The sequence below is a fragment of the Mirounga angustirostris genome, unplaced genomic scaffold, assembly GCF_029215605.1.
Source record: "Mirounga angustirostris isolate CCGP_5_RB_7025 unplaced genomic scaffold, mMirAng1.0.hap1 SCAF_16, whole genome shotgun sequence".
NCBI classification, from domain to species: domain Eukaryota; kingdom Metazoa; phylum Chordata; class Mammalia; order Carnivora; family Phocidae; genus Mirounga; species Mirounga angustirostris.
The window spans coordinates 26,886,583-26,914,511 of record NW_026991724.1 but is presented as its reverse complement, the minus strand read 5'-3'; the positions used below and the strand labels follow the sequence as shown (position 1 = coordinate 26,914,511).

Below are 27,929 nucleotides of genomic sequence, written 5' to 3'. Positions count from 1 at the left end.
TCGAACACTGGGCAAGAGTGGGGGAAGGTTTCATGGAGCCCCAAAAGAGCAAGATAGAGACAAGCTCAGAGGAAAGAGCACTGGAGTCCACGGACATTCTGCCTGTGAATAGTAGCAGGTGATAACTCTGCCCAGCTCTCTGTTATGTGGATTGACTTAATTAATATTCACAAAAGTCATTTGAGGTGGGGACTCTTGTTTTCCCTGTTTTCCAGAGAAGGAAACAGGCACCAAGGGGTTAGGTTGCTTGCCAAGGTCCACAGCTGTAAGTGATAGAGCCGGGATTCAAACCTAAGTAGTTTGATTCCAAAATGTGGGCTCTCGACTCGTATATTTTGCTGCCTCTCGCAGTCCTCGGGACCTCTGAGTTTTCGGCCATGCTGTTCTCTTCTACTGGAATGCCCTTCTGCCCTTCTCTACCTCCCAAAATGCACCCTTCCAGACCTATTCGAATGCTTCCCCTCGTATGCTCCCCCATGCCCACCAGGCAGAGTTCCACGGCATCCTCCGCTAGGCTGCCAGGCTGCCACTCCTTTCCACCTTGGTGTGGACACGCCATGCTGGCTTTGCCCAGTCATGACGTCGCTCCACAGCGAGCCATGAACATTTCCAGGCAGGCTCTGGGCCTTGTCCATCATGGTGTCACCAGCCCCAAGCACACAGCTGTAGACCGATCCAAGAGCTGTTCAGTGTTCCAGATGAGGCTCACCTCAGCCTCTGCCTTTCTGGCTCCTGTGGGATTTTGGATAAATCTGGGGGCCTTTGGATAAATCACTCCTCTTCTCTCGCCTCAGAACCATCTCCATGGTTCCTAGGAGTGAACTTTTGCTCTAATTGTTCCTCAGCTGCTGAAAGCCCCATCTCTCCCTGCCAGGGAAATCACCTGGGGACTCTCCCTCCATAGGCCATTCTCTGGGAGAGAGATGGGAGCTGCTGGTTGGGCCAGTCCTGACGTTCTGGGATTTCAAGCCGGACTTGGAATGTCCTGGAGGAACGTCTGAGTCACCTTCCTGTCTAAGGAAGGAATTTGGCTGCTCTTCCTGGGGTGATGAAGGGCCAGGAAATATCCTGAGTCCGCTGTCCCAATTCTACTCTTCTTGCCCAGGCCTGAGGGGGAGGGTCATCTAGTAACAGTACCCCGTTGATAATAGTAATTGTTATGTAGTGGGGGCACCTGGGTGGCTCAGTCATTAAGCGTCTGCCTTTGGCTCAGGTCATGATCCCAGGGTCCTGGGATCGAGCCCCGCATCGGGCTCCCTGCTCCACGGGAAGCCTGCTTCTCCCTCTCCCTCTCCCCCTGCTTGTGTTCCCTCTCTCGCTGTGTCTCTCTCTGTCAAATAAATAAATAAAATCTTAAAAAAAATAATAATAATTGTTCTGAGGTATTATATACTACTCCCAGTACTGTGCGTTCCCAAGCCAGGGAAGCAGGGCAGCAGGGTGGTTAGGACAATAGGTTGGGGTCAGGCCAGAGCTCCAGCTCCAAGGCTGCCATTCCTTCATCTCTCCAAGCCTCAGTTTCCCCATCTGTAAGTGGGACAAGAGTGCTTTTCCTCCTGGGTCTCTGTGAAGAACACACTAGTAAGCCACACAATGCCTGGCCTGTAGCTACAGGTCAAAACCTGGCTTTGACCATTGCATAGATGAGATCTGTGGGCAACTTGGATGCAAACAGTAGGTTTTCTATTTTCTTTAAGGATTTTATTTAGAGAGAGTGAGAGCGCTAGCAGGGTGGAGGGGCGGAGGGAGAGAGAGAGAGAGCATCTCAAGCAGACTTTGTGCTGAGCATGGAGCCCCAGGAGGGGCTTGATCTCATGATCCTGAGATCATGACCCAAGCAGAAATCAAGAATCAGATGCCCACCTGATTGACCCACCTAGGCACCCCAAACAGGAGGTATTCTAGTCACCTCCATGTCCCCAACATCCAGCACATGATAAATATCCAAAAGTCCTAAGAAAATGTTCCACTTTTGGCTCTGCCCCAGTGGCTGTATGTCTTTGGGCAATTTGCTTTCTCTCTCTGGGCTTGCCCTCTTTGTCTGGAGGTGGATGTGAATTTTTCTAAGCTTACACTTTAATATCAAGGCCCAAGGGAGTGGTAGGTCACCTTAGGGATTCTGCAGTTGGCAGAGCTGGCCTGGTATGACTTCTGTCCTTAATGCTAACTAGCTATGTGACATAAGAGAAGTTCTTTGACCTCTTGAAAACTCCGTTTCTTTATCTACCAAGTGTGCCCAGATTCTTCCTTCCTCTCAATATTGTTCTGAGACTCCAGCACATGAGGAATCCTTGGCATAGACCCAGAACATTCTAAGTGCTCAGTTAAAGATTACTTAAGAGAGGGAAAGTGGGGGCAGAGGGAGGGTGGTTGTAAATCATGTGTGTGGGAACTCTGAAGAGGGAGCAACAAACTCCAGCTGCTGAGGCTTAGAGAGGAGCTCCTTGGAGAAGATTGGCCTGAAGGCCCAGAGAGGGAAGGCGACCTGCTCAATGCCACACAGCTGTTGCAGCAGAGCTGAAAGGGGCTCCACAGGTTTGGCCCCAGTTTGGGCTGGAAGGCAGCAATCTGTGACAGGGGCAGGTACTGGCTCTCAGATGACCCCTAGGGAAGGGGGATGCTGTTTTCCAGTTTGTACTGGGAAGGTCTGATGTCCTCTCCTCCTTCTGAGAAGTCAGAGGCTCCCAAAACAAACAAATAAAGCTTGGTCTGGTTTTTTGTTGTTGTTTTGTTTTGTTTTAAGATTTTATTTATTTATTTGGACAGAGAGAGACATAGCGAGAGAGGGAACACAAGCAGGGGGAGTGGGAGAGGGAGAAGCAGGCTTCCCGCCATGCAGGGAGCCCGATGCGGGGCTCTATCCCAGGACTCTGGGATCATGACCTGAGCCGAAGGCAGACGCTTAATGACTGAGCCACCCAGGCGCCCCAAGCTTGGTCTATTTTATTTCATTCAATGAATGATTTGTTTTACATAATATGCCTCAGCAGGGACAGTTTTTCCCTGCCGATTTCACCCTCCTGCTTGAGGAATGAGCTTCAGAATGGGAGGCAAGACTGGGTTCTACAGGTCTCTGGGCCTCAGTTTCCCCTTCTGTAAAATGACCCGGTTCTACAGGTATTCATGTACTCTTGCAAACCATGTACTCTTGGGGCGCCTGGCTGGCTCAGTCAGCAGAGCATGTGACTCTTAATCTTGGAGTTGTGAGTTCGAGCCCCACGTTGGGTGTAGAAATTACTCAGAGGGGGAGACAAACCATAAGAGACTCTTAACTCTAGGACACAAACTGAGGGTTGCTGGAGGGGAGGTGGGGTGTGGGGGATGGGGTAACCGGGTGACAGGCATTAAGGAGGGCACTTGATGTAATGAGCACTGGGTGTTATATGCAACTGATGAATCACTGACCTCTACCTCTGAAACTAATCATATATTATATGTTAATCAATTGAATTTAAATAAAAAAATATGACACACACACAAAGTAAAATCTTTGAAAACAAAAACAAAACAACCATGTACTTTTGCAAGCCACTGAGATATACTGTAAAATGGGGGGGATGAAAGGAACAGAGCAGGGTGCAGAGAAGACTGCAGCATTAGGAGGGGAGGGAGGAATGAGCTATATATACATCCGCTTGCAGAAGTAGAAAATACTCCGCAGGGCTGCGTGAGGAACTGGTAAGAGGTTGCTTCTGGGGAAGGAAACCAGTCAGGGATGGAGAATTGTTTACTGTTTCTTCTATTGTACCTTTTTTTTTTTTTTTAAAGTAGGCTCCACACATGGAGCCCAATATGGGGCCTGAACCCAGGACCCCAAGATCAAGACCTGAGCTGAGATCAAGAGTCAGATGCTTAACCAACTGAGCCACCCAGGCAGGCCCCCCTATTCTTTTGTACCTTTTAAAATAAAATTGTCCACTTGGGCTGTGTCATTCCCCAGCCCTCCACATTCCATTTCTGGCTAGTCTGTGGATCTGCTGCTTTTCCCAACCCGTACTGAGACCTCAGACTAGCTGTGATATTTGCCTTCGTGATTGCCTCCTCTCAGCATGACACTGAGATCACGGTTGTTTTTGACAACGCCTCAGGGCCTGGAATTTTCTGCACTTGCTCCAGAATGAAGGCACCCCTTTCCCATCACTTTGGTAGACCGTCTACACCACGGAGCTGAGGGGAGGAGAAATATGGCTGCACCTCAGGCTGAATACTATAGACTCCCGCTCTTCCTGTTCAGGTTCAGGAGATTCTCTCGAGTAAACGTTTCTCCATTTCTTGAGTGTTGTATTAGTTTTCTGTTGCTTCTATAACACCATATCACAAACTTAGGGCTGAAAATAATAAAAATCAATCGTCTTACAGTTCTAGGGGTCAGAAATCCAAAATGGGTCTCACTGCGCTGAAATTGAGGTGTCCAGAGGGCAGCTTTCCTTCGGGAGGCTCTAGAGGAGAATGCTTTCTTGCCTTTTCCAGCTTCTAGAGGGTGCCTGCATTCCTTGGCTTGAGGCTCCTTTCCATCTTCAAAGCCAGCCATGGCCAGTCAAGTCTTTCTCACCCCGCCTCCCTCTTGCACAGTTAAGGGACCCCGATGATTATACTGGCCCCACCCATATCACCCAGAATAATCTCTTTATTGTCTGGCCATCTGGTTATCAAGCTTAATCCCACCTGCGACCTTAATCTCACATAAACTTGCTTGGAACGCCTTCTTCCCAGGTTCCAGAGACTAGGACATGGGCATCTCTGGGAGGCCATGAATCTGCCTACTATATATGATTTTGATCAATTTCCAGTTTTCGAAAGGTTCTTTTTGACTCTCTTGCACAGTTTTATCATTGTTCTTTGGTGGGTGTCGTCGGTCATTCCAGAAATCCCAGCCGTGTATGATGAATTCTGACAATGAAATACGGTGTAGGAATAAGGACAAATGAACTAAAGGTAAAAGCAGCCACGTGGCTGAATCTCACAAACACCATGTTGATGAAAGAAGGCACCTACGGAAGAATGCATTCTGCATGGTGCAAATAGACAAAACACTGGTCTCAGTATTAGGTACTTGGGAGGGTGGCTTCCCTTGAGAGGCTAGTGGTTGGAAGAGGTCGTGAGGGCGCTTCTGGGTGCTGATAATCTTCTATTTTTTACTTTTCGTTTTGAAGTAATTTCAAATTTATAGCAATCTTGCAAAAACAGTATGACGAACTCCTGTATTCCCATCACCCTGAGTCATTGTTAACATTTTGCTACATTTCTTTTTTAAATCATTCTGTCTTTTTGGATCACGGGTCCGGGCCTATGTGGCAGATACTGCATTCCAGGATAATGGGTCCAGGCCTATGTGGCAAATATAGCATCCCGGGATAATGGGTCCGGGCCTATGTGGCAGATACAGCATCCCAGGATAATGGGTCCAGGCCTATGTGGCAGATACTGCATTCCAGGATAATGGGTCCGGGCCTATGTGGCAGATACAGCATCCCGGGATAACGGGTCCGGGCCTATGTGGCAGATACTGTACCCTGGGAGCAGCCACTTTCTGGAGCTCAGAATAGAAGATGCAAGGAGAGCATCCCTTTCCTTTGTGGGTGGTCCTGGAGGATCCTTTCTCAAGAGAAATTAATCTCAGTCATACTCTTGCCTGAAAGCTCCTGGGCATTCCAGGTGCCCTTAACTCCCCCTACCTCTCATAGTCCTCCTTGCGGACCCAGATGGCTGGGCATCAGGGCAAACAAGTGACAAGCAAGCGAGGGTTAGGAGCCACTATGGAAAGAACCTTGAGCTTGGAGATCTACCTCCATGGGTTTTCTCCTCTCCTCTTTCCATTATTCCTCACCCTCTTCTGCTTCCCTCCCTGGAGGGTGTCATGTCCTCTCATAGTTCCAGCCACCACCTTTTGTCTGGGGATTGCTTACTGGGATTTCCCTGGGCCAGGCATCTAACCTCTCCAGCTCAGACTTTCCCCTTCTGTGGAGTGAGCAATGGCCATCCATGCTCTTTCAAACCTAAAGGGCTGTGGTGAGGATTGTTTGAAGCAGAGAATGAACAAGTCTTTGGTCCTTGAACAATTTGGCAGTGCAAGCGTTACTCATCCCCATTTCACAGAATTAGAAACTGAGCCCGAGGGGCATGAGACTTTTAGCCAAGCTCTTGCTGCCAGTTGGTACTTGAGCCAAGCCAGAGTCAGGATCTCTGAAACTTAAGTTGATAGCCACAGTAGACGCATTCTAAAGCTTCAAGGTGCCTCTCATTTTATAGAGCACTGAAAAACCAGATTGGAAATGCAAAAACATATCAAATGGCTGAAGGGATGGATGGAATGTGTAGGACTGTTTGCTTTTCGAAGAGGAAAAAAGCAATTATGGCTTTGACATTGGGGCTTGCTCTCTGATTCCAGACCAGAGCTAGCTCTCCATTCGGATTAAGGTGCTGGAGGATAAATCGTCTTCTCGCCCGGCCACTGCTCCTTGGAGGACTTTCATATTTCATCATTTGCAAAGACTGGCTGACTCTTCACCGAACCTGTTTCCTCTTCTTGTGCACTCAGCCAGATTATGTTTCCCACCTCCCTCGCAGTCAGGTGAGGCCGCGTGTCTAAATTCTGGTCAGTGGGATGTGAGCAGAGCTGCTGTGCCAATCTGCAGGCGTGGGCCAGAAAAGCCCCCCATGCTCCGTGTTCTATCCTGTTTGCTCGTGCAGATGAGCGTGTGACCTGTTCCCAGTAGTGGAGCCACAGAGGGAAGGAGCCTGGGTTCTTGCATCACCGCTTGAAGAAGAGCTGCGCCCCGATCAGGAACACCCGTTTTGGACTTTGTGTGGTGTGAAATAAACTTTTATCCATGACCAAGCCATTATTTAGTTGGAGGCTTATCTGTTAGAGCATCTGGTGTGACATTTCCTAACACATGTCAGCTTACCTGATTCCAACAGTTTGTTTTAAGCTACAAAAGACACGTATATCCTTCACGTGTTTAACAATTTCTCCATCTCACATAAACTAAAAATATTTTCTTTTTTTTCCCCTTTTTAAAAAAGATTTTATTTATTTAATTACCAGAGAGAGAGCACGGGAGAGAGAGCGCGAGAGTACAAGCAGGGGGAGCGGCAGGCAGAGGGAGAAGCAGGCTCCCCACTGAGCAAGGAGTCCAACGTGGGGCTCGAGCCCGGGACCCTGGCATCATGACCTGAGCCAAAAGCAGATGCTTAACCGACTGAGCCACCCAGGCATCCCTAAAAATATTTGCTTAAACCTCTGTCTGTACACTAGAAATACAATATGCTCCAGTGTTTCATGTCCTATCCTTCTCCCTGGAGTGGGTCTTCCTTTCATGAATCTGCTATCACAGAGAATTCCCAGGGAATCTTTGGAATCAGAATTGGGGTGCAAAGAAAGGAGGAGGGTAACTGGAGGCAGCAAGTATGGGCTATTCTCCTGAATTTTGCTGTAAATTGCAGTGTCTGCAGGAGATGTGGGGTCAAGGTCATTGTTTTCTTTTTTTTTTTTTTAAAGATTTTATTTATTTATTTGACAGAGAGAGAGGGAACACAGGCAGGGGGAGTGGGAGAGGGAGAAGCGGGCTCCCCGCAGAGCAGGGAGCCTGATGCGGGACTCGATCCCAGGACCCTGGGATCATGACCTGAGCCGAAGGCAGTCGCTTAACCAACTGAGCCACCCAGGCACCCAAGGTCATTGTTTTCTTAAGATAGGAGAAACAGCAGTATGATACATGCAGATGAGATGCTACAGTCGAGGGGGGAAGTTGATGCTGCCAGGAAGAAATGGGAGGATGAGAATGTCCTTGAGTAGGAGAGGGGATTAGTCAGGAGCAAGGGAGATGCATTTCTGTGGACAGATACTGCAGCTGCAGGTGGGCGTGTTCTTCTGATAACTTCTCTTTTCTTGGGGAAATCAGAATCAGGGTCATCAGTTGAGAGTGCGGATCAGGGAGGAAGGGTTGAAGGTCTGAGAGGAGGGAAGAGAGAATGGAATAGTCTGGAGGACTGGGAGGGTGAACGAACCAAGGAAATGTGGGACATTGGGGCAGCACCCAGGGACCACGGGAGGGTGGTGATCTTGAAAGGACAGTTGGCATGACTTGGTACTTCTCTCCAGCCATGTCCAGCTGCACTGGTGCGGGTGCCCTGAGTGGAGCACTGGGTTTCACTCTGGTCATGGTTGTGCCAGGAGGTAGCAAGAAGGATGGGAGTTGGAAGTTATTTGGGCAAGAGAGTTGAGGGCAGAGGCAAACAGTGCTTGTAATGGAAGACGGTGGAAGTTGAACTGAGTAAAGAGAGAAGTAAAGTGGAAGTTGAACTGAGTAAAGAGAGAAGTAAAGACAGGAAAAGGGGACAATCCTGTCCCCTTTCCCTGGTGGGGTCGAAGGGTTGTCCCCTTTCCCTGGTGGGGTCTGGGTGGGGTCGAAGGGTTGTTGGAATTGGATACTCAAATCAGTAAGCTGGACTGATAGACGATGGTGGCTGGGGAGGGGTGTTTGAAATGGAGATTATGCAAGCACCGTTACAGGTAATGATGTGGTCAAGGGTATGACCTTGGGATGGAGGGGCTGAAGTAGGTGGAGGATAAGTTCATCGGAGCAGAGGAGGTCATGGAACTGAGAGACTGGTTATTGAAATTACCAGGATTGTGACAGAACCACATTGGAGAGAGTGACTATGAGCTGGGAGCTAAAACTGTCAGCCAAGGGGGGTGGAGGGGGCTGCAACCAGGAGTGATAAGGGGTGGTAACATCTGGGCACATCCATTTCAAAGAATCTATGGGCTTTAGGAAGGAGAGAGAAGAATGGCTGACTTGGAAGTAGCTTTGAAGAGCAAGGAGGATGCTTATCCCACCCCTGGCCTCACAGTGAGAATAGCCACTGCTAAGAAGGCTACAGGGGAACAGGGTCCTCAGAGGAGAACCAAGTTTAGAACGAAATAGTGAGCAAAAATTTGATGAAGGGAACAGGAAGACCCAGACAAAAATGTCCATTCATTACAGAACTCTTAGTAATAGTGAACATCTGGAAACAACCTAAATGTCCATTGCCTGGGGAGTGAATAAACAATATAGATCCGTCCAAAATAGAATTTGCTACACACAACAGTGAAAACGAATGTGCTAGATCCACGTGGATCAATAAAGTTTATAAACCTGAACTTGAGTGAAATAAGCAATTGTAAAAGGTTACATTAAGTATGATGCTACCTGTCTAAGACCCACAAAACAATACTGTATTTTATTTATAAAGCTATAAAAGGATAATGACCTCCTTGGGAGGGGCCCCCAGCAGCTTCAGTATGGTGGTTTTGTGGTTACCCATGGAAAGCGATGGAGGGGAAATGGGTAAGGGTAGGGGTACGGTAGCTTTGGTTGTATTGAAAATATTTTATTTCTTAATGAAAAAAAGAAAGAGAGGGCGCCTGGGTGGCTCAGTTGGTTAAGCGACTGCCTTCGGCTCGGGTCATGATCCTGGAGTCCCGGGATCGAGTCCCGCATCGGGCTCCCTGCTCGGCGGGGAGTCTGCTTCTCCCTCTGACCCACCTCCCTCTTGTGCTCTCTGTCTCTCATTCTCTCTCTCTCAAATAAATAAATAAAATCTTTAAAAAAAGAAAAAAAGAAAGAGAGAGATGAACCAAACTACAAACTAAAACATAGCAAAATATCAACTGCTGTTAAATCTAGGTTGTGGGTCCCAAGATTTATTTTACTTTTCTGTATGTTTGAAAGGCTTCAGTGTGAAAGTTTTAAAGATTAAAAAGCCCAGAGGGGATTACTGTGAAGTGCAGTAATCAAGATGTTGTAATATTGGCATAAGGATGGATATGAAGATCAGCGGACTAGAACTGAGAGTCTAGAAATGAGTGCACACAATTGACTTTTGACAAGGTGCCAAGACAATGAAATGGGGGAAAGCATAGTCTTTTCCATCAGTAATGCTGGCACAACCACAGAAGAATGAAGTTGGGCCCCTACCTCACATCATATACAAAGATAAACTCAAAGTGGATCGAAGACCGAAATGAAAGAGCTAAAACTATAACACTCTTAGAAGAAAACATAAGGATAAGTCTTCACACCCTTGGATAAGGCAATGGTTTCTTAGAGATGACACCTAAAGCAAAGTAACCAAAGGAACAGAAGATAAATAGGATGTCATCACAATAAAAAACTGTGGTGCTCCAGAGGACACTATCAGTAAAGTGAAAAGACAAGCTAAAGAATGGGAGAAAATAAGGATCCGAAATCAGCATACACTAAGCAAAATAAGTCAATCGGAGAAAGACAATTACCATGTGATCTCACTGATATGTGGAATTTAAGAAACAAAACAGATGATCATAGGGGAAGAGAGGAAAAAATAAAACAAGATGAAACCAGACAGGAAGACAAACCGTAAGAGACTCTTTTTAAAAAAAAATTTTTTTAAAGATTTTATTTATTTATTTGAGAGAGAGGGAGTATGAGAGAGCACGAGTGGGGAGAGGGGCAGAGGGAAGGAGAAGCAGACTCCCCGGCTGAGCAGGGAGCCCGATGCGAGCCCGATGGGAGCCCGATGGGATCCCGATGTGGGGCTTGATGTGGGGCTTGATCCCAGAACCCTGAGATCATGACCTGAGCTGAAAGCAAACGCTTAACCGCCTGAGCCACCCAGGTGCCCCAGGAGACTCTTCATCATAGGAAAGAAACTGAGGGATGCTGGAGGGGAGAAGGGTGGAGGGATGGGGTAACTGGGTGATGGACATTAAGGAGGGCACATGATGTGATGAGCAGTGGGTATTATATAAGACTGATGAATCACAGACCTGTACCTCTGAAACCAATAATACATTATATGTTAATTAATTGAATTAAAATAAAAAATAATAACATCAGCATACACAAAGAACAGTTACAACTCAACAACAAAAAGACAAGCAACTTTATTTATTTATGATTTTATTTATTTGAGAGAGAGAGCAGGAGCAGGGGGAGGGGCGGAGGGGGCAGAGGGAGAGGGAGAAGCAGACTCCCCATAGAGCAGGGAGCTCCATGCTGGGCTCCATGTGGGGCTCAATCCCAGGACCCTGAGATCATGACCTGAGCCGAAGTCAGACACTTAATGGACTGAGCCACCCCCGTGCTCTGACAAACAACCCAATTTAGAAATGGGCAAAGGATGGGGGCACCTGGCTGGCTCGGTTGCAAGAGTGTGCGACTCTTGATCTTGGGGTTGTGAGTTTGAAACCACATTGGGTGTGGAGATGACTTGAAAATAAAATCTTTAGGGCGCCTGGGTGGCTCAGTTGGTTAAGCGACTGCCTTCGGCTCAGGTCATGATCCTGGAGTCCCGGGATCGAGTCCCGCATCGGGCTCCCTGCTTGGCGGGGAGCCTGCTTCTCCCTCTGACCCTCCCCCCTCTTATGTGCTCTCTCTCTCCTCTCATCCTCTCTCTCAAATAAATAAATAAAATCTAAAAAAAAAAAAAAGAAAAAATCTTTAAAAAAGAAAAAGGGCAAAGACATTCCAGAGAAGATATACAAACAGCCGATACGCACGTGATAAGATGCTCAGCAACATTAGTCATTAGGAAAACATAAATCAAAACCACGATGACATACCACTTCACACTTCCTAGGGTAGCTGTAATCCACAGTCCAGATGATAACGAGCGTTGACAGAGAAGTGGAAGAATTGGAACGTCATCGCCAGTGACCATGTAAATTGTGGCAGCCTCCCTGGAAACAGTCTGACAGGTCCCCTAAAAGTTAACCATAGAATTATCCTATGACCCGGCAATGCCACTCCTCCTTACGCACCCCAAAGGGTTGAAAACAGACACTCACACGAGAACGTGGACATCATGTTCACAGCAGCATGATTCAGAAGAGCCAAAACGTGGAAATGACCCGAATGTCCGCTGATGGATGAATGGATGAGCAGAATATGGTCTCTCCACAAGGAAATACCATTCAGTCAGAAACAAGAATGGAATACTGATGCATGCTACGGCACTGATGAACCTTAAGAAATTAGGCGGAGAGGGCGCCTGGGTGGCTCAGTTGGTTAAGCGACTGCCTTCGGCTCAGGTCATGATCCTGGAGTCCCAGGATCGAGTCCCGCATCGGGCTCCCTGCTCGGCAGGGGGTCTGCTTCTCTCTCTGACCTTCCCCCCTCTCATGCTCTCTCTGTCTCATTCTCTCTCTCAAATAAATAAATAAAATCTTTAAAAATAAAAAAAAAATTTAAAAAAAGAAATTAGGCGGAGAAAGAAGCCAGACACACAATGCCACATGCTACGTGGTTCCGTTCCTATGAAATGCCCGCAAAAGGCGAACTTAGAGAGACCAAGAGTAAATTCGTGGTTGTCAGGGGCTGGGGACAGGGGCAACATGGAGGATGAGTGCTGATGGGCTCAGGGCTTCTTTCTGGGGTGATGAAGATGTTTTGGAATGAAATAGTGAAGGTGGGGCGCCTGGGTGGCTCAGTCGTTAAGTGTCTGCCTTCGGCTCAGGTCATGATCCCAGAGTCCTGGGATCGAGTCCCACATCGGGCTCCCTGCTCGGTGGGAAGCCTGCTTCTCCCTCTCCCACTCCCCCTGCTTGTGTTCCTACTCTCGCTGTCTCTCTCTCTGTCAGATAAATAAATAAAATCTTTAAAAAAAAAAAAAGAAAAAAAAAAGAAATAGTGAAGGTGGTTACATGCCTCGTGAATATCTTAAAAAAAAAAACACTGACTTTTATTCCCTTTAAAGGGGTAACTTTTTATAGTATGTGAATTGTATCTTAAAAACAAAAACAGAAATCCGGGGATCCAATCCAGACTCTCTAGTGTGGCCCCAGCAGATGGCTTCCGGTGTCTGAGCCTTGGTTCCTCATCTGAGACATCAGGCATCAGTAACTCAGGCTGTTACGGACTCCACACGTGGCTTGCCATTCTCCCTGGTGCCTCTGGGCCTAATCTGACCCCAGCTGCAGAGGGTGAGCGGTTAGGGTGCAGCTGGGCTCTGGTGTCAGACCTGAGCGCCAATTCAAGCCCCAGCACTCATTGGCCGTGGACTGTCTCTGTCCTTATCTGATCATCTTCTCAGTTTCCTCACCTGGGAAATAGGGATGATGATGGTGGCCCCTTCTAAGTGTTGCTATGGGGAGATGGTGAGATAGTGAATGTATAATCCAAGACCCAGTGCATCTGGCTCTCAGTGAGTACCAGTTGGCATCATCATCAGTCATCATCATCATCATCAATCGTCATCATCATCAATCGTCATCGTCGTCATCATCGTACAGGTTGTCATTGTGGCCAATTAGCCCCAAAGTCTTTTACTTCTTCCTCCTCACCCCATTCTCTCCATATCAGGATTTCCCACTCACCTCACAGTCTGCTTGTCTGGCCCAAGTGGTGGTCTGGACCTTCAAAAGATCTTGCCTCCTGGTTGGGCTTTTGACCATTTCTCTTTGCCCACAAGCGCGCAGACTTGCCACCCCACTGTCCTCAATTAAATGTGCCTATCCTTCCTTCCAGCTCCTGGGAAAGCTGGGGTGCTGATCTTCACCCAGCCAAGTGGAGGAATGGCGGGATGCCCTCTGGGAGGCTTCAGGATGGAGTGGGGGCTCACAGCCGCTCCCAAATCAGGGGTCTGGTGAGTCCCCACAGCCCCACGTGGAGCCCCCTCCTGGGACACCCCCCTTTTCTGCTTTTGCTGAAAAGGGGAAGCTCTGAGGCAGCTGTCTGGGGCAGGGACTTTCTCTTTGCATCTCCCTGGAAGCAAAAGCCCAGATAATCTACTTCTAGGAATTTATCCCCCACCAGATGCATTCCCCTTGGTGAGTTTGCTCAAGGAAAGTTATTTCGGTTTGTTTTTTTTTTTAATTTAAATGAAAAAGACTGGAAAAACCCAAAATGCCCATCAACAGGGGACGGGCTATATACATTTTGGTATGTCTATACAGTGGAAAACCACACAGCCGTTGGGAAGCATGAGGCCAATCTAAGTGTACTAACAGGCACGCTTCCAAGATGCATTTTAGGTGAAAAAAGCAGAGTACAGAACAGTATTTTGGTATTTACTATATGCTGCCCTCCCTCCCTCCCTCTCTTCCATTACTTTCAAAGGAATACCTTTATATATGTGTTTGCATATGCTTACACTGTTTCTGAAGGACAAATAAGAAATTGTTAAGCCTCTTTTTCTCCGAGGAAAAGAAATGATACACAGAGGGGTGGTGGTCAGAGGTGGGAGAATTACTTCTCTGTCTACCCCTTTTGTGCTGCATATGTTACAAATGTTATCTTTTTGAATAAGTCAATCATGCACGGGGGCGGGGAAAGTTTCAAACCATACAAAAGGATATTTGGTGGAAAATGAAGCCTCCCCTCCTCTGAACACCTGCCCCCAGCCATGTCATGTTCCCGCCTCAGGGGCGACTCATGAGATCTAAACTATGTATCGGTGTGAATACCCATTTATATGTAATCATGTATATTTTTATTGAGGTAAGATATGCATGAACATAAAATTTCCCATTTTAACCACTTCAAGGGCATAGCTCTGTAGCTCTAAGTACATGAACAGTGTTGTGCCACCACCACGACCATCCCTTCCAGAACTTTCTCAACTTCCCAAGCTGAAATTCCGTCCTATCAAACAGCCCAGTCCCTGGCACCCACTAGGCCACTCTCTGTCTCCGTGAATGTGACCACCTCTAGGTACGTCCTATAAGTGGAATCCTACAGCATTTGTCTTCTGTGTCTGGGTTCTTTCTTTCTTTTTTTTTTTTTTTTAAGATTTTATTTATTTGACAGAGAGACAGCGAGAGAGGGGAACACAAGCAGGGAGAGTGGGAGAGGGAGAAGCAGACTCCCCGCTGAGCAGGGAGCCCGATGCGGGGCTCGATCCCAGGACCCTGGGATCATGACCCGAGCCAAAGGCAGACGCTCAATGACTGAGCCACCCAGGCGCCCCTGTCAGGGTTATTTCATTGAGCAAAATGTCCTGGAGGTTCATCCTTGTTGTAGCATGTGTCAGGATTTCCTTCCTTTTTAAAGCTGAATCATAGTCCATTGTGTGTGTGTACCACATTGTATTATCTGTTCATCTGTCAGTGGACCTTTGAGTTGTTTCCACTTTGACGTATTTTGTAATAAACAAGAATTAATTTAAACGAAGGAAGTTTGGAGAAAAGCAGATTTGATCTGGGAGCTTTTCAGAGCGAGCTCAGAAGATAGGGGCAGCATCACCTGCCCCCTTAGAGGGGAGAAAACAGCCCCATGGGCAACCTCCGGTGATTCCCACCTTTGGCCCGAGGAACTCCCCTTTCCATTCTTTGAAAGCTGGTCGCCTGAGTCCTGCCTGGGAATTCAGGGCTCCTTGAACTCTCTGCCTGCCTCGGCTCCTGCTCTGGGGAGGCCGAGGGGTCCTGGAGAGCAGAGCCTGGCTGGCTGCATGAGTGGCTCACCCTCCTCCCAAGCCTCAGGGAAATGGGGTGATGAGGCGGCAGAGGCCGAGCCGGCAGGAAGGCTTGGGGCCCTGTAGAGTCCCTTGGGACGCAGGTGCTCTCTCCAGGGGGAGCCCCTGAGCCCACCCATGGAGGGGCCTCCACCCTGGAGGGCCCCGCGTAAGAAAACCCCAAGTTCAGATGAAGAACCACCAGACCGGTTCTCTGCCTGTCACAATTTTCCAATGACAGCTAATTTTTCACAGGATGACTTCCACATTTAAAAAAGTATTTCTTCTTTTTTCATGTTTTTATTTTTTTATTATTTTTTTTTTAGATTTTATTTTATTTATTTGAGACAGAGAGAATGAGAGACAGAGAGCATGAGAGGGAGGAGGGTCAGAGGGAGAAGCAGACTCCCCGCGGAGCAGAGAGCCCGATGCAGGACTCGATCCCGGGACTCCAGGATCATGACCTGAGCCGAAGGCAGTCGTTTAACCAACTGAGCCACCCAGGCGCCCCTTTTCATGTTTTTATTAGGAAACACTTTTTTTTTTTTTTTAAAGACTTCATTTATTTATTTGAATGAGATATAGCACGAGAGGGAAGAGGGTCAGAGGGAGAAGTAGACTCCCCGCTGAGCAGGGAGCCCGATGCGGGACTCGATCCTGGGACTCCAGGATCATGACCTGAGCCGAAGGCAGTCGCCTAACCAACTGAGCCACCCAGGCGCCCCATGAAACACTTTTTTTTTTTAAAGATTTTATTTATTTATGTATTTATTTGAGAGAAAGAGAGAGAGAGAGAGCACGTGTGCACGTGTGCCTGTGGATGTCGGGCAGGGGAGGGGGTGGGGAGGAACAGAGGGAGAGGGAGAGGCAGAGGGAGGGGAAAAGAATCTCAAGCAGGTGCCGGGCTCAGCACGGAGCCCAATTCAGGGCTCCATCCCAGGACCCTGAGATCATGACCTGAGCCAAAACCAAGAGTCAGAGGCCCAACCGACTGAGCTACCCAGGCGCCCCCATTTTGAAACACTTTAAATGCTCAGGAATTTTGTAGTTCAATGATGGCTAGCATATCCACCGCCTGGCTGCAACATTGTTCATATTTGGTTATATTGGATTTGTCTCTCTCTTTCCTTCTCTGGGATATCAGTATATATATACAAGTACGTTGACATTCACAACCACACGTATGCACACACACGCATATGCACTAAGCACATACACACATACACTTACATACACGCACATATACAAACACGCATATGTTTACACATGCACACAACATGCACCTATATACACATACATATTCACACATATACACGCACATCTATATATACACACACCTACATATACACATGTACATACACAGACATATATATTTCCCCTGAACATGGACTCTTCAAAAGTAAGGTCCTCGTGACCTTCACCCCTAAATGCTTTAGTGTGCATCTCTTAAGAACAAGGACGTTCTCTTACATATTCTTTTTTTTTTTTAAGATTTTATTTATTTATTTGAGAGAGAGAATGAGATAGAGAGAGAGCACGAGATGGGGGAGGGTCAGAGGGAGAAGCAGACTCCCTGCCGAGCAGGGAGCCCGATGCGGGACTCGATCCCGGGACTCCAGGATCATGACCTGAGCCGAAGGCAGTCGCTTAACCAACTGAGCCACCCAGGCACCCTCTCTTACATATTCTTAAAGTCTTTATTCCACCTAAGAAGATCAACAATAAAGCCCTAATTATCATCTAATATTTAAATTTCCCCATCTGTCCCCCAAATGTCTTTTGTAGCAGGTGTTCCAAAACTAGGATTCGAAGTCCACATATTGCGCATATTGGGCTGTTATGTCTCTTAAATCTCCTTAACCTTAAATATCCCCATCCACTTTTTTCTTTAAACAACATTGACTTTTTGTTGATCTCAGGATAGTTACCTTGTAGAGGGGCTGGAAGGACCTACCTTCCGGAGATGTCTGTCTTCTCATGAGGTCGTTCATCTTCTTCCAGCCTCTGTATTTCTTACAAACTAGAAGTTAGGATTAGAAGTTTGATTAGATTCTGGGTAACACCTTTTCTTTCTTTCTTTCTTTCTTTTTTTTTTTTTTAAAGACTTCAGTTTTTTAGAGCAGTTTTAATTTGACGGCAAAATTGAGAGGAAGGTCCAGAGCATTTCCATGTACCTTCTGCCCCGATGCATGCATAGTCTCCCGCATTATCAACATCCCCAGCCAGAGTGGGCCATTTGTTACAACTGGTGAACCTACATTGACATATCCTTATCACATTGTTTACATTATGGTTTCCCTTGGCTTTACATTTTCTATGGGTTTGGACAAATATATGCTATTAACATATATCCATCATTGTGGTATCATAAGGAGTATTTCCACTGCCCTAAAAGTCCTCTGTGCTCTGCCTATTCATCTCTCCCTCTCCCTAACCCTTGGCAAACACCGATCTTTTTACTGTGTCCATAGTTTTGTCTTTTCCAGAATGTTGTAGACTTGGAATCATACAGTATTCAGCCTTTTCACACTGGCTTCTTAACTTAGTCATATTTAAGTAAATGTAAGATTCCTCCATGTCTGTTCATGGCTTGAGAACTCATTATAACTCATTTCTTTTTTAGCACTGAAGAATATTCCATTGTCTCAATATGCCACAGTTTATCCATCCCCCTACTGAAGGACATCTTGGTTACTTCTAAGTTTTGGCATTTATGAATATGAATGTAGGGTTTTGTGTGGACATAAATAACTTCTCTGGGGAAATAAACCAAGAAGCGTGATCACTGGATCCTATGCTGGGAGTACGTTTCATTTTGTAAGAACCTGCCAAACTGCATTCCAGAGTGGCTGGACCATTTTGCATCCCCACCAGCAATGAATTGGGGTTCTCGGTCCACATCCTCAACAGCATGTGGTGCTGTCAGTGGTCCAGATTTTGGCCATTCCAATGGGCACGTCGTGGTACCTCACTGTTGTTTTAATTTGCATTTTCCTGGTGACATACGATGTGGAGCATCTTTCCGTATGCTTTCGTTTTTCTTTTTCTTTTTTTTAAGATTTATGTATGTATGTATATATGTGTGTATGTGAGCTCTATACCCAACGTGGGGCTCGAACTCACAACCCCGAGGTCATGCTCCTCCAACTGAGCCATTCTTTTTTTTTTAACTGATAAAATATATATGACATCAAATTTACCATTTTAACCATTTTTGAGAGTACAGTTCAGCGGCATTAAGTACATTTACGTGGCTGTGCACCCATCACCAGCACCCATCTCCAGAACTTTTCCATCTTCTCAGACTGAACCTCTGGGCTCATTAAACCCTAACCATTCCCTCCTCCCTCCAGCCCCTGGCAACCATCATTCTACTGTCTGTCTCTATGAATTTGACAACTTGGAACCTCATAGAAGTGGAATCATAACAGTGTCTGTCCTTCTGGCCTTGGGTAACGCCCTCTGACACGAGGTCTTCCCAGGTGATGCTGTGTACTTCTAATGACTCTCCATCGGGAGGTTCACAGGAACCCCCTGGCCACCTCCTGCTCCCCCACCCGCTCTGCCCCAGGTGCTCAGCCCTCTCTTCCTGTCAGGGCTTTTTAGATGTATTTATTTATTTGAGAGAGAGAGAGCACGAGCATGCAAGCAGGGAGAGGGGCAAAGGGAGAGGGAGAGAGAGGATCCTCAAGCAGACTCTGTGCTGAGCACTGAGCCCGACGCAGGGCTCGATCTCACGACCCATGAGATCATGACTTGAGCTGAAATCAAGAGGCAGACACTCAACTGACTAAGCCACCCAGGCTCCCCTTGCCCTGCGAGGTCCTTTGCACTTGCCTTTTCTTCCCTAGCAAGCTTCTTGGTATCTTGTGCATTTCAGCTTGAATGTCACCTCCTCATAGAGGCCTTTACTGACCACCCAAAACTGCTCCCCAATCATCACTGTCTCTTTTCCTCTGTTTGATTTTCTTCACGGCACTCATGATGGCCCGATATTACCCTGTTTGGTATTTGCCTCTTTATCGTGAGCCTCCAGGGTAAAATCTACGCTAGCAGGGATGTGTTCACTGCCATGTCCCAGATCCTGGCACATGATGGGGGCTCGTAGTAGTTTCCTCTTACTGCTATGACAGATGACCATGAATATAGTGGCTTTGAGCAACACAAACCCAGTTCAGGAAGTCAGATGTCCTCAGTCAGTTTCAGTGGGCTGAAATCGAGGTGTCAACAGGGCTATGTTCCTTCTGGAAGCTCCAGAGGAGAATCTGTTTCCTTGCCTTTTCCAGCTTCCAGAGGCTATCTGCATTCCCAGGCTCATGGTCCTGCATCTCCCAGACTTCTGCTTCCGTCATTCCGTCTCCTCCTCTGAGTCTGACTCACTCTTACAATGACTCCGTGAGGCCGTTGGGCCCACCTGGAGAATCCAGACAACCTCCCTATTTTACAATCTTTAACTTAAACACATCTGCAAAGTCCTTGTTACCATGTAAGGTCATATATTCACAGATTTCGGGAATTAAGACATGTTGGGAGGACTATTATTTTGTCTACCACAGGGCTCAATAAATATTTGTTGAATGAATGAATAAATGGATGGATGGGACCCTTTGCAAATGGAGGGCTGAGTCCTGAATTTCTAGGCTGGCTCAGTCACTTACCGGCTGTGTGACCTTGGACAAGTCCCCTTATTCTCTGAGCCTCAGTTTCCTCCTTCATTGGGTGTGTTCTGACCACCCACTGTGTACCCCACTCTTGGTAGATGCTGGAAATGCCAAGACAGATATAAGCAGACCCTTGTCTTCCAAGAGTGTGGAGCTTCGCTTCTAGGAAGGGGTCTGAGAAAGAGAAAACTTGACATAGTTTCCTCAGGGCCATGTTCTAGGTCACCCCACAGAACTTTCAAGTCATGAAGGGGTGTGCTTACCTAGAAGGTGACATTTCAAATGGCTCTTGTGCATGAGTAGGAGCTTATGCGGTAGAGAAGTAGAGAGGGCATGGATGGCCAAGCTCTTTGAGGAAGTATGAGGAGTGTGGCGTGAGCCCTCAGAGGAGGGAGACCAGTGTGGGAGGGAGCATGTCTGGGAAGGGGGCCTTGAAGGCCACAGTTAGGAGCTTGGGCTCTGCCCTCAGGTCAAAGGACCACGGCAGGGTTTTGAAGCAGGAGAAAGGCCCGTGCAGCTTTGAACGTGGGCCACACTGGCTGCTGTGTGTGGAGAGAGAGAACTGACGGCCAGCGTCGGAGCCCAGGGTGGAGGGGCCTGGACTGGGCAGGGACCATGGGCATGGGAAGGAGGGGACATATCCAAGAGACAGATCCAAGAGAAATATAGGAAGTGGATATGGTGAGAGATCGAGAAGGGGGTGGATGAGGAAGAGACTGGAGACAGCTGGGAAGGAAGAACAGGCAGGAGGGAAATGTGTGGAAGCTCTTTGCAACTGTTGAGGGGATCATGCATTGGCCCAAGTTGGGATTTTGTGAGAAGCGGTAGAAGATGCTGGTAGGGGGCACAGAAACCAGCCCAATGGGTTCTCAGGCCTCTCCTTTAAAGAGAGATCAGGGGTGAAGATCATCAAGGCTACAAGGTGAGGGTTTAGGACTGGTCAGCCCCTGCCCACATCCTCACTGCCTTACAAACAACCACTGAGGTAAATAGGTAGGGCTGTGAAACCATCTCTCCCATTTCCAGATGGGCAAACTGATTCCCAGAGACATCCAGTGACATGGTGAAGGCCATCCAGTCCGTGGACCCTGGGGAGCACAGGCCTCTAAGAAGCCCAGCTCATGGGGGATTTTACAAGTCTCTTGAGACTCAGAGGGGAGGGCAGGGTGGGGGTCCCCTCTGAGCTGTTCCCAGCCACAGAGAATTTCCTTTTATTTGGAGGAAGCGGGAGTTCTTCTTTCATAATGTGAATGTCAGAGATTCTGAGCCCACCAGTGACTAAGAGCGTCTGAGGCTTGTGGGTGTAACAAGTGTTTAAATACCAGACCTTCCTGTCATCCGGTGATTACAGACACCTGGGCTGGGACACAAAGGACAAGAGCATGGCCAGCCTGAAGACTCCGCTCCTGGCTGCCCTTGTCTTTCTTGCTCTGACACAAGCAACTGAGGCAGGTAAGGCTGCGAAGAGGGAGGGCTCCCTGCGGAGGCCAGGGTCAGACACTGCGGTATCTTCCTCGTGAAGCAGAAAGAGCATCGGACTGAGAGCAGATGACCCCAGTTTGCTGCTAGCTCTGGGCTAGTCACAGTGCTTCCCTGGGCCTAAGTTGACACATCTGTGAAATGGGTAGTCTCGAAGACTTGTAGTCTAGTATCTGTCTCAGCTGGTAGGGGGCATGGCCTGGGGTCCTCTACTCCAGAGAACTCAAGCATCGGACCCTTGGGGTATGGAGAAGGAGCCACCAAAGGGGCCCATCTGGGATGGGAAAGGGCAGGAGCTGGGGGGTGCCTGGGTGGCTCAGTCGTTAAGCATCTGCCTTCGGCTCGGGTCATGGTCCCAGGGTCTTGGGATTGAGCCCCGCATTGGGCTCCCTGCTCAGCGGGAAGCCTGCTTCCCCCTTTCCCATTGCCCCTCTTGTATTCCCTCTTTCGCTGTTTCTCTCTGTCAAATAAAAAAATAAAATCTTAAAAAAGAAAAAAAAAAGGCAGGAGCTGGGGTAAGGGATATTCTCTTGGAAAGCTGGTCCTGCCCCCCCCCCCGACACCTCATGTTTGCTCCAGAGCCTGCCCTCAACACTGAGTCCCTAACTTCTCTGGTGTTGGGTCAGGGCACGAGCACTGGACTGGGAGAGAGGCAGCTAGGAACAACAATTACTCAGGTTTGGGGGTTCCTGGGAGCTTTTCCTGCCTTAAAGGCCCCATTGGTTTGGTACTGTTATCACCCCTTTGGTCGGAGGAGACAAGTGGGCCTCAGAGATGTTAAGAAACTTGCCCAGGGTGGCCTGGTGACTCGGGGCAGAGCAGGACTCGAACCCAGGTCTGCACGACTGGACTCTGCCTGAGCCCTTATCCTGACTCTCCAGAGTCATGCTGTGTGACCCTGGGCCAGACATCCTCCTCCTTGAACCTCAGCCTCCCCGCGTGCACCGCGAAGTTGGGAGTAGGTGTGAGCTGAAGCCGACTTCTGTGATTGCCTGGGCACTCATCAAAATGCACATCTGACTCCGCAGGGCTGCGGCTTGAAGGTGCAGACCCCCAGCCCTCCCACCCCTGGAGTCTGGATCCAGTAGCTCCGAAGTGGGATTAGGCTGGGGCTGGGCGCCAAGCATTTCTGACAAGCTCCCAGGGGAGGCTGATGGTGCCCGTGCACGCGCCTCACCTTGAATGGCTGGGGCTCCTTCCTGTGCAGTCCCGGGTCCCACCTAGAAGCCTAGGGCTTCGCTGATTCTCAGTTGCTGTGAGTCCCTTTCCCTGGAGCTGACCACTTCCCCTGCCCCCCAGCCCAGACTGGGCCCTTCGTGCTCCTCAGAGACCCTGAGCCTGGGGACTCTGAGGGTCAGAGTCCTCGGGACACCAACCTTCCACATGAGAATAGAAGTGCTGGCTCAGAGGTCGGGGCCAAGGGTGACCTGCCTGTGTCCAGCTTGTGAGTCTTCCGAGCACTCTCCTCCTCCAGGTCCCTTTGGTGCCAACGTGGAAGATAGTATCTGTTGCCGGGACTACTTCCGTCACCCTCTGCCCCTGCGCATGCTGAAGTTTTTCTACTGGACCTCAGACTCGTGCCGGAGGCCTGGCGTGGTGTGAGTATGGAGCTGGGGAGGCAGGGCCTGGCCTTGGAGAGCCTGCCAGGTTTGGCCCAGGAGGGCCTGCGAGCAGGTCGGGGGGCAGACCCAGGGATGGGAGGAGTGCAACTGGCCTCCATCGTTGGAACGGCTCAGCCCAGGCTTGGGTGTACCAAGAAAAGAAGTCGTGTGGTCATTCAACAAATATAATGGGGCGCCCACTGGGTGCCGAGACTGCGGAGCTGAATGAGCCGGGCGCCGGCTGTCCGTATACACGATAGAGTGTGTCCGTGGGCAGTGCGGAGCTGTGAGCGCCGGGAGCAGGGTGCGGGCGGCGTGCCCAGAGCCTCTGAGTCAGCAGCGATGCTCCCATCAGAAGCATCTGGAATCCTCCCCAGCTCCCTGGGAGTTATTCGAGGCAGCCCATTCTTCCCCAAAGAGTACTGAGCTGACAGAGAGTGTATCCCATGGCCAGACGGCCAGGCGCGGTTCTGAGCATTCCTGTGTGAATTCGGGTCACCCTCACAGCCTTCCTACGAGGAGCGTGATCATTTGCATTTTGCAGATGGAGAAACAGGTGCGGGGTGTGTGTGTGGGGGAGTGATTTGCTCAAGGCTGCCCCCGCTGGAACCGGGACTCCTGGATCTCCGTTCAGGGCTTTCGCCTGTGGTTCTTGTTCTCTTTTGCCTCTTTCTCTCCATGTCTTTGCTTCCTTTTCCTTGGCCTGGAGCCCGAGGTGGCGACTGCCACTGGCCGGGTGACGTGGCCTGTCCTTGGGGCTGCCCCTCCAGACTGCTGCCTGCCAACCTGCTCAGCGGGGTGTCTGGGCCTGGGGCCTCATGACCCCCTTTGAGGCTCCATCATTTTTTCATCTTCCTCCTCCATATTCATCTTCCATCCCTCACAGGGGTGTGTGGGTGAATAACAAAGAGGGCTGAAGTGGGTTGGTGTCGCTTCAACGCTGAGCCTCAGTTTCCCCATCAGTATAACAGGAGTGATCACATCTATCTATGTATCTATTTCTAAGGATTTGGCTTTTTTTTTTTTTTTTAAGGATTTGACTTTTAAGTAATCTCTACACCCAAAGTGGGGCTCGAACTCACAAACCCGAGATCAAGAGTCGCACGCTCCGCCCACTGAGCGTGCAGGCACGCTTCCTTCATTTATTTTTTTTTTTAAAGATTTTATTTATTTATCTGACAGACAGAGAGACAGCGAGAGAGGGAACACAAGCAGGGGGAGTGGGAGAGGGAGAAGCAGGCTTCCCGCCGAGCAGGGAGCCCGATGCGGGGCTCGATCCCAGGACCCTGGGATCATGACCTGAGCCGAAGGCAGACGCTTAACGACTGAGCCACCCAGGCGCCCATTTATTTTTATTTATCAAATCTGTAAAGAGTGCTTGCTAAATGCTAGGCACTGTTTGAGCACTTCATCAATTTGAACTCATTTAATCCTTGAAATAACCCTACGTTGTTTGTATTGTTCTGATCCCCTTTTGCCAGGTGAGGCAAGGGGCACAGAGAGGTTATGGAACCTCTTGAACAGTGCAGGACACGGTAATAGTAAGTGGAAGGTGTAATGCTCGGTGCCTGGCATATAACAGATGCTTGGTAAAAGACAGCACACGTGATTATTGGATTTAGAGCCAGAAGGAACTCTAGAGAGAATGTGTCTTGACAAATGGGGAGATTGAGGTTCAGAGAGGGGCTGAGTCTTGCCTGGTGCAGCCGGGCAGGCTGCCCACGTGGCCAAGATCAACATTGCCGCCTTCTTTGTTCTTTCTGTTCATTGGTTGTCCGTGGGGTGGGGGCAGGTCAGGGGAGTAAGGGGAGCCTGGAGCTTCCAGGCCCCATGGACAGGCTCTTGAGAGGCAGGAAGGGAGTCGAGCTGTGGGGATGTCCCTGACTTCCAGCCAGCTTTAAGTCCATTTCTTCCAACAAGGGCTGAGGCAGAGTGCCCCAAGGGCCTGGCCTGCTACTTACCACACCTTGGGCAAGGGTGGGAGACTTAGCCCATGACTGCTGTGTGATCTTGGGTCAGTGCCTACCTCTCTTCTCTGTGCTTTGGGCTCCTGAGGGCACAGCAAATCAGATCGTACCAGCTCTGGCACTCGGGCAAGCTGCTTTACCCCCTTGGGCCTTACTTTCCTCACCTATGAAAAGGGTAGACTAATAGGGCGTCATAGGATTTATTAAGAAAATCATTGTTAAGAGTTCGGACCAGCTCCTGGCGCAGTTACAGAGCCCTCACTCTCTGCTGGGAGCTGCTCTGAGCACGTCAGTTTGTATTAACTCATTTAATCTTCATTCAAATCCTATGAGGTTGGACCATGATGATCATTCCCATTTTACAGATGTGGAAACTAAGGGACTTGCTAGCAATGTCAGAGCTAGGATTTTAACCCAGATGAGCTGGCTCTTGGGTTAAATTCATGCTCTTGGCTCCTACCCAATATTCTCTCCCCCAGGGCAATGTCAGCAATGGTCCTGAGACTCCTGGGCACTCTATTCCCTGGCCTGACCTGGCACTCAAGCCTGGGGCTGAGGGACTGAGAGTCCAGGAAGTAAGTCCTAGCCGCTCTTCTCCCCCTCTCCCCCTGAAGAAGTGTGTTTACATACAGCAGGGGCCTCATACATGCTAAGTGACTCTGTATGGGGGGCATCTCTGCACACAGTAAGTAAGTGACTCATAAATGCTAAGCTTCCAGAGAAGGGCTGTGGCAATCTTGCCACATGCTAAGGCTCCCTCATTCTCTCCTCCTTCCAGCTTCCTAACTGTCAAGGACCGGGAGATCTGTGCTGACCCCAGAATGCCCTGGGTGAAGAAGATTCTCCAGAAACTGGACTCATGAGGACTCCTGGGCTTGGCTCATCCGGAAGGGCTCACAGAGCCCCGCCTCCTGGCCATTACAGCTGCCCGCCAACACAAGCCTGGGCCAACCAATCCCTCCGCCATCTTTTATCTCTGTCCCTGAAGCTATCACCCTCAGACGAGCCTCCACACTCTCACCCATCTCCCCTCTTATCCTTCCAAACCGTCCTCTGCCTGACCATAGCCAGAGAGGCCACAGTCCTGCTCAGTCACTCCCTGGCTCAAAACCCTCCCCTGGCTCCCCATTTTTGCCCCAGGCTGAGGTGAAAGCTCGGGAGCCTGGCACCCCTGCCTCCAGCCCTGCCTCACTTCCCTTCATGCATACTGGACTCCAGCTCCCTGTTTTCCAAACTCATGCCGTACACATCCACTTCCAGGTCTTTCTCCAGGCTGCTCCTGATGCCCAGAATGTCTCTCCATCACCTGTGTGTGTCCAACCCTCCCGGCCCTCCAAGGCATTGCACAACCCAAGCAGCAAGCAATTGAGTTTTATTTTTCAGATGTCCCCTGACCCTCTGCCCTCTCTTAACAGCCCCAGTCACAGTTTGCCCAGAATTCTCAGGACTTGGGGGCTTGCCCTTCAGCCCCAGTGGTTGGACCAAGGTCCCACGCTGGAGTTACTTTGTCTCCTGGCCTCTAACACAGAGCCCAGAGCACAGGGCCTGGCTCAGAATCAGGGCTCAATGAATGGCTAGAGGCTGAATCAATAAAAGTAATGTTCCTCTCCCAGCTCCCACCCCACAAAGACCCTCACACATCAATACAGAGACTCAAGTTCATCTAGAAAGCAGCCAGCTGAGTCAATTGTGAAGCCTCAAATTTGCCCAGATTCACCTTACTTCCCATTTTACTTTTATGTGTGTCACCTCTTTACTTTTCTTATTTCCCTCTGGTCTTGACTGCTCCTCCAACCTCCAACACCCAGGCTTGACCTCTTCAGAGTCCCCCACTTTCCCTTTCTCTTTTCCCAAATAACAGTAACCAAACTTTCGCTATGGTGTGAATGACTACCCTTTGCTTGTCAGTACTAGCAAGCTCTAGCTGTATTTTTATAAGAAAAGAGGGCAAATGCTTAAGAGGCCAAGTGGATGAATGGAAGAACTTTAGGAACTGTGCGGGAGGGGGACAAGGCGGAGCTTTTCTGGCCCTGGGAGTGTGTGGGGCATAGTTAAATGAAAGAGCCTTGGGTGAAGATTGTTCTCAGGTGGAAGGGGTCAGCATAAGGACTGGGATTTAGGGCTTATCTGCACTTCCTTGGGGACCGTAGGTTCACCAGGCAAAAGAAATAAACTTTATAAGTGCTTGTTTCTTTCCGAGGGGGCCTGGGGTGGTGCAGCAGGGTGGTTGTTGCTCTGGGATTCTGAGACCACTGAACCTCCTGGAGCCTCACTTGAGAATGGGAATACCCATCTTATGGGGTGGCTGTGGGGCTTAGGTCCAAGACATGGGGAATAAAACTCCTCCCTGGAGTGCTAACCTGCCCACTGCCCGTGCATAGGGCCCTGGGATTTCCCCTCCTCTCCTGTCCTGCCCTTGTCACTCAGGCCTTCTGAAAAAATAAATCCTCTACAACAGTGTCTGCTTGCTTCCTTGGCATCTGCTGTCCCGGTAAGGTGGGGCAGGGGACACCATCGCCCCCTCTCTCCCAGTGGGGAAGCCCTTGACGTTATTGACATGTGAGCTGGCCTGCCCAAGGTCAGCCTGTGAGGCGGTGGGAGGCAGGACTAGACATGAGGACCTGGGGAGGATCTGCGCCAGTGCCCAACCCCAGACATTTGTCTGCCAGGCCTGGCCGCTGCCGAACCGCTTGCCAGGAGGATCTGATGAAATCACTCATTCAGTCCCCAAGTCTAGAGCTTCAGGCAACATATTCATTCATTTATTCATTCATTCAGTCAGTCACTGATTCAATAACCCAACC

General features: G+C 49.1%; 1 protein-coding gene across 6 annotated transcripts in view; it reads left to right on the top strand.

Annotated features, from left to right (window-relative positions):
• CCL22 (C-C motif chemokine ligand 22) overlaps positions 1–27,579 on the top strand; it is a 45,486-nt gene extending 17,907 nt beyond the window's left edge. For 2 of the 6 annotated variants that reach the window (XR_006793513.2, XR_006793515.2), the window contains exon 4: positions 6,389–6,905. Coding sequence is in view for 1 of the 6 variants with exons in the window: in XM_045891064.3 (XP_045747020.1) it covers positions 21,461–21,530; positions 23,032–23,155; positions 25,904–25,988 (279 nt within the window). In the remaining 5 variants the exon portion in view is untranslated. Of the gene's footprint in view, positions 1–6,388; positions 6,912–21,429; positions 21,531–23,031; positions 23,156–25,903 lie in introns of those variants that run through there. The other 4 variants (XM_045891064.3, XR_006793512.2, XR_008507312.2 and 1 more) reach the window with 4 other exon arrangements.
• The last annotated feature ends 350 nt before the right edge of the window (positions 27,580–27,929 follow it).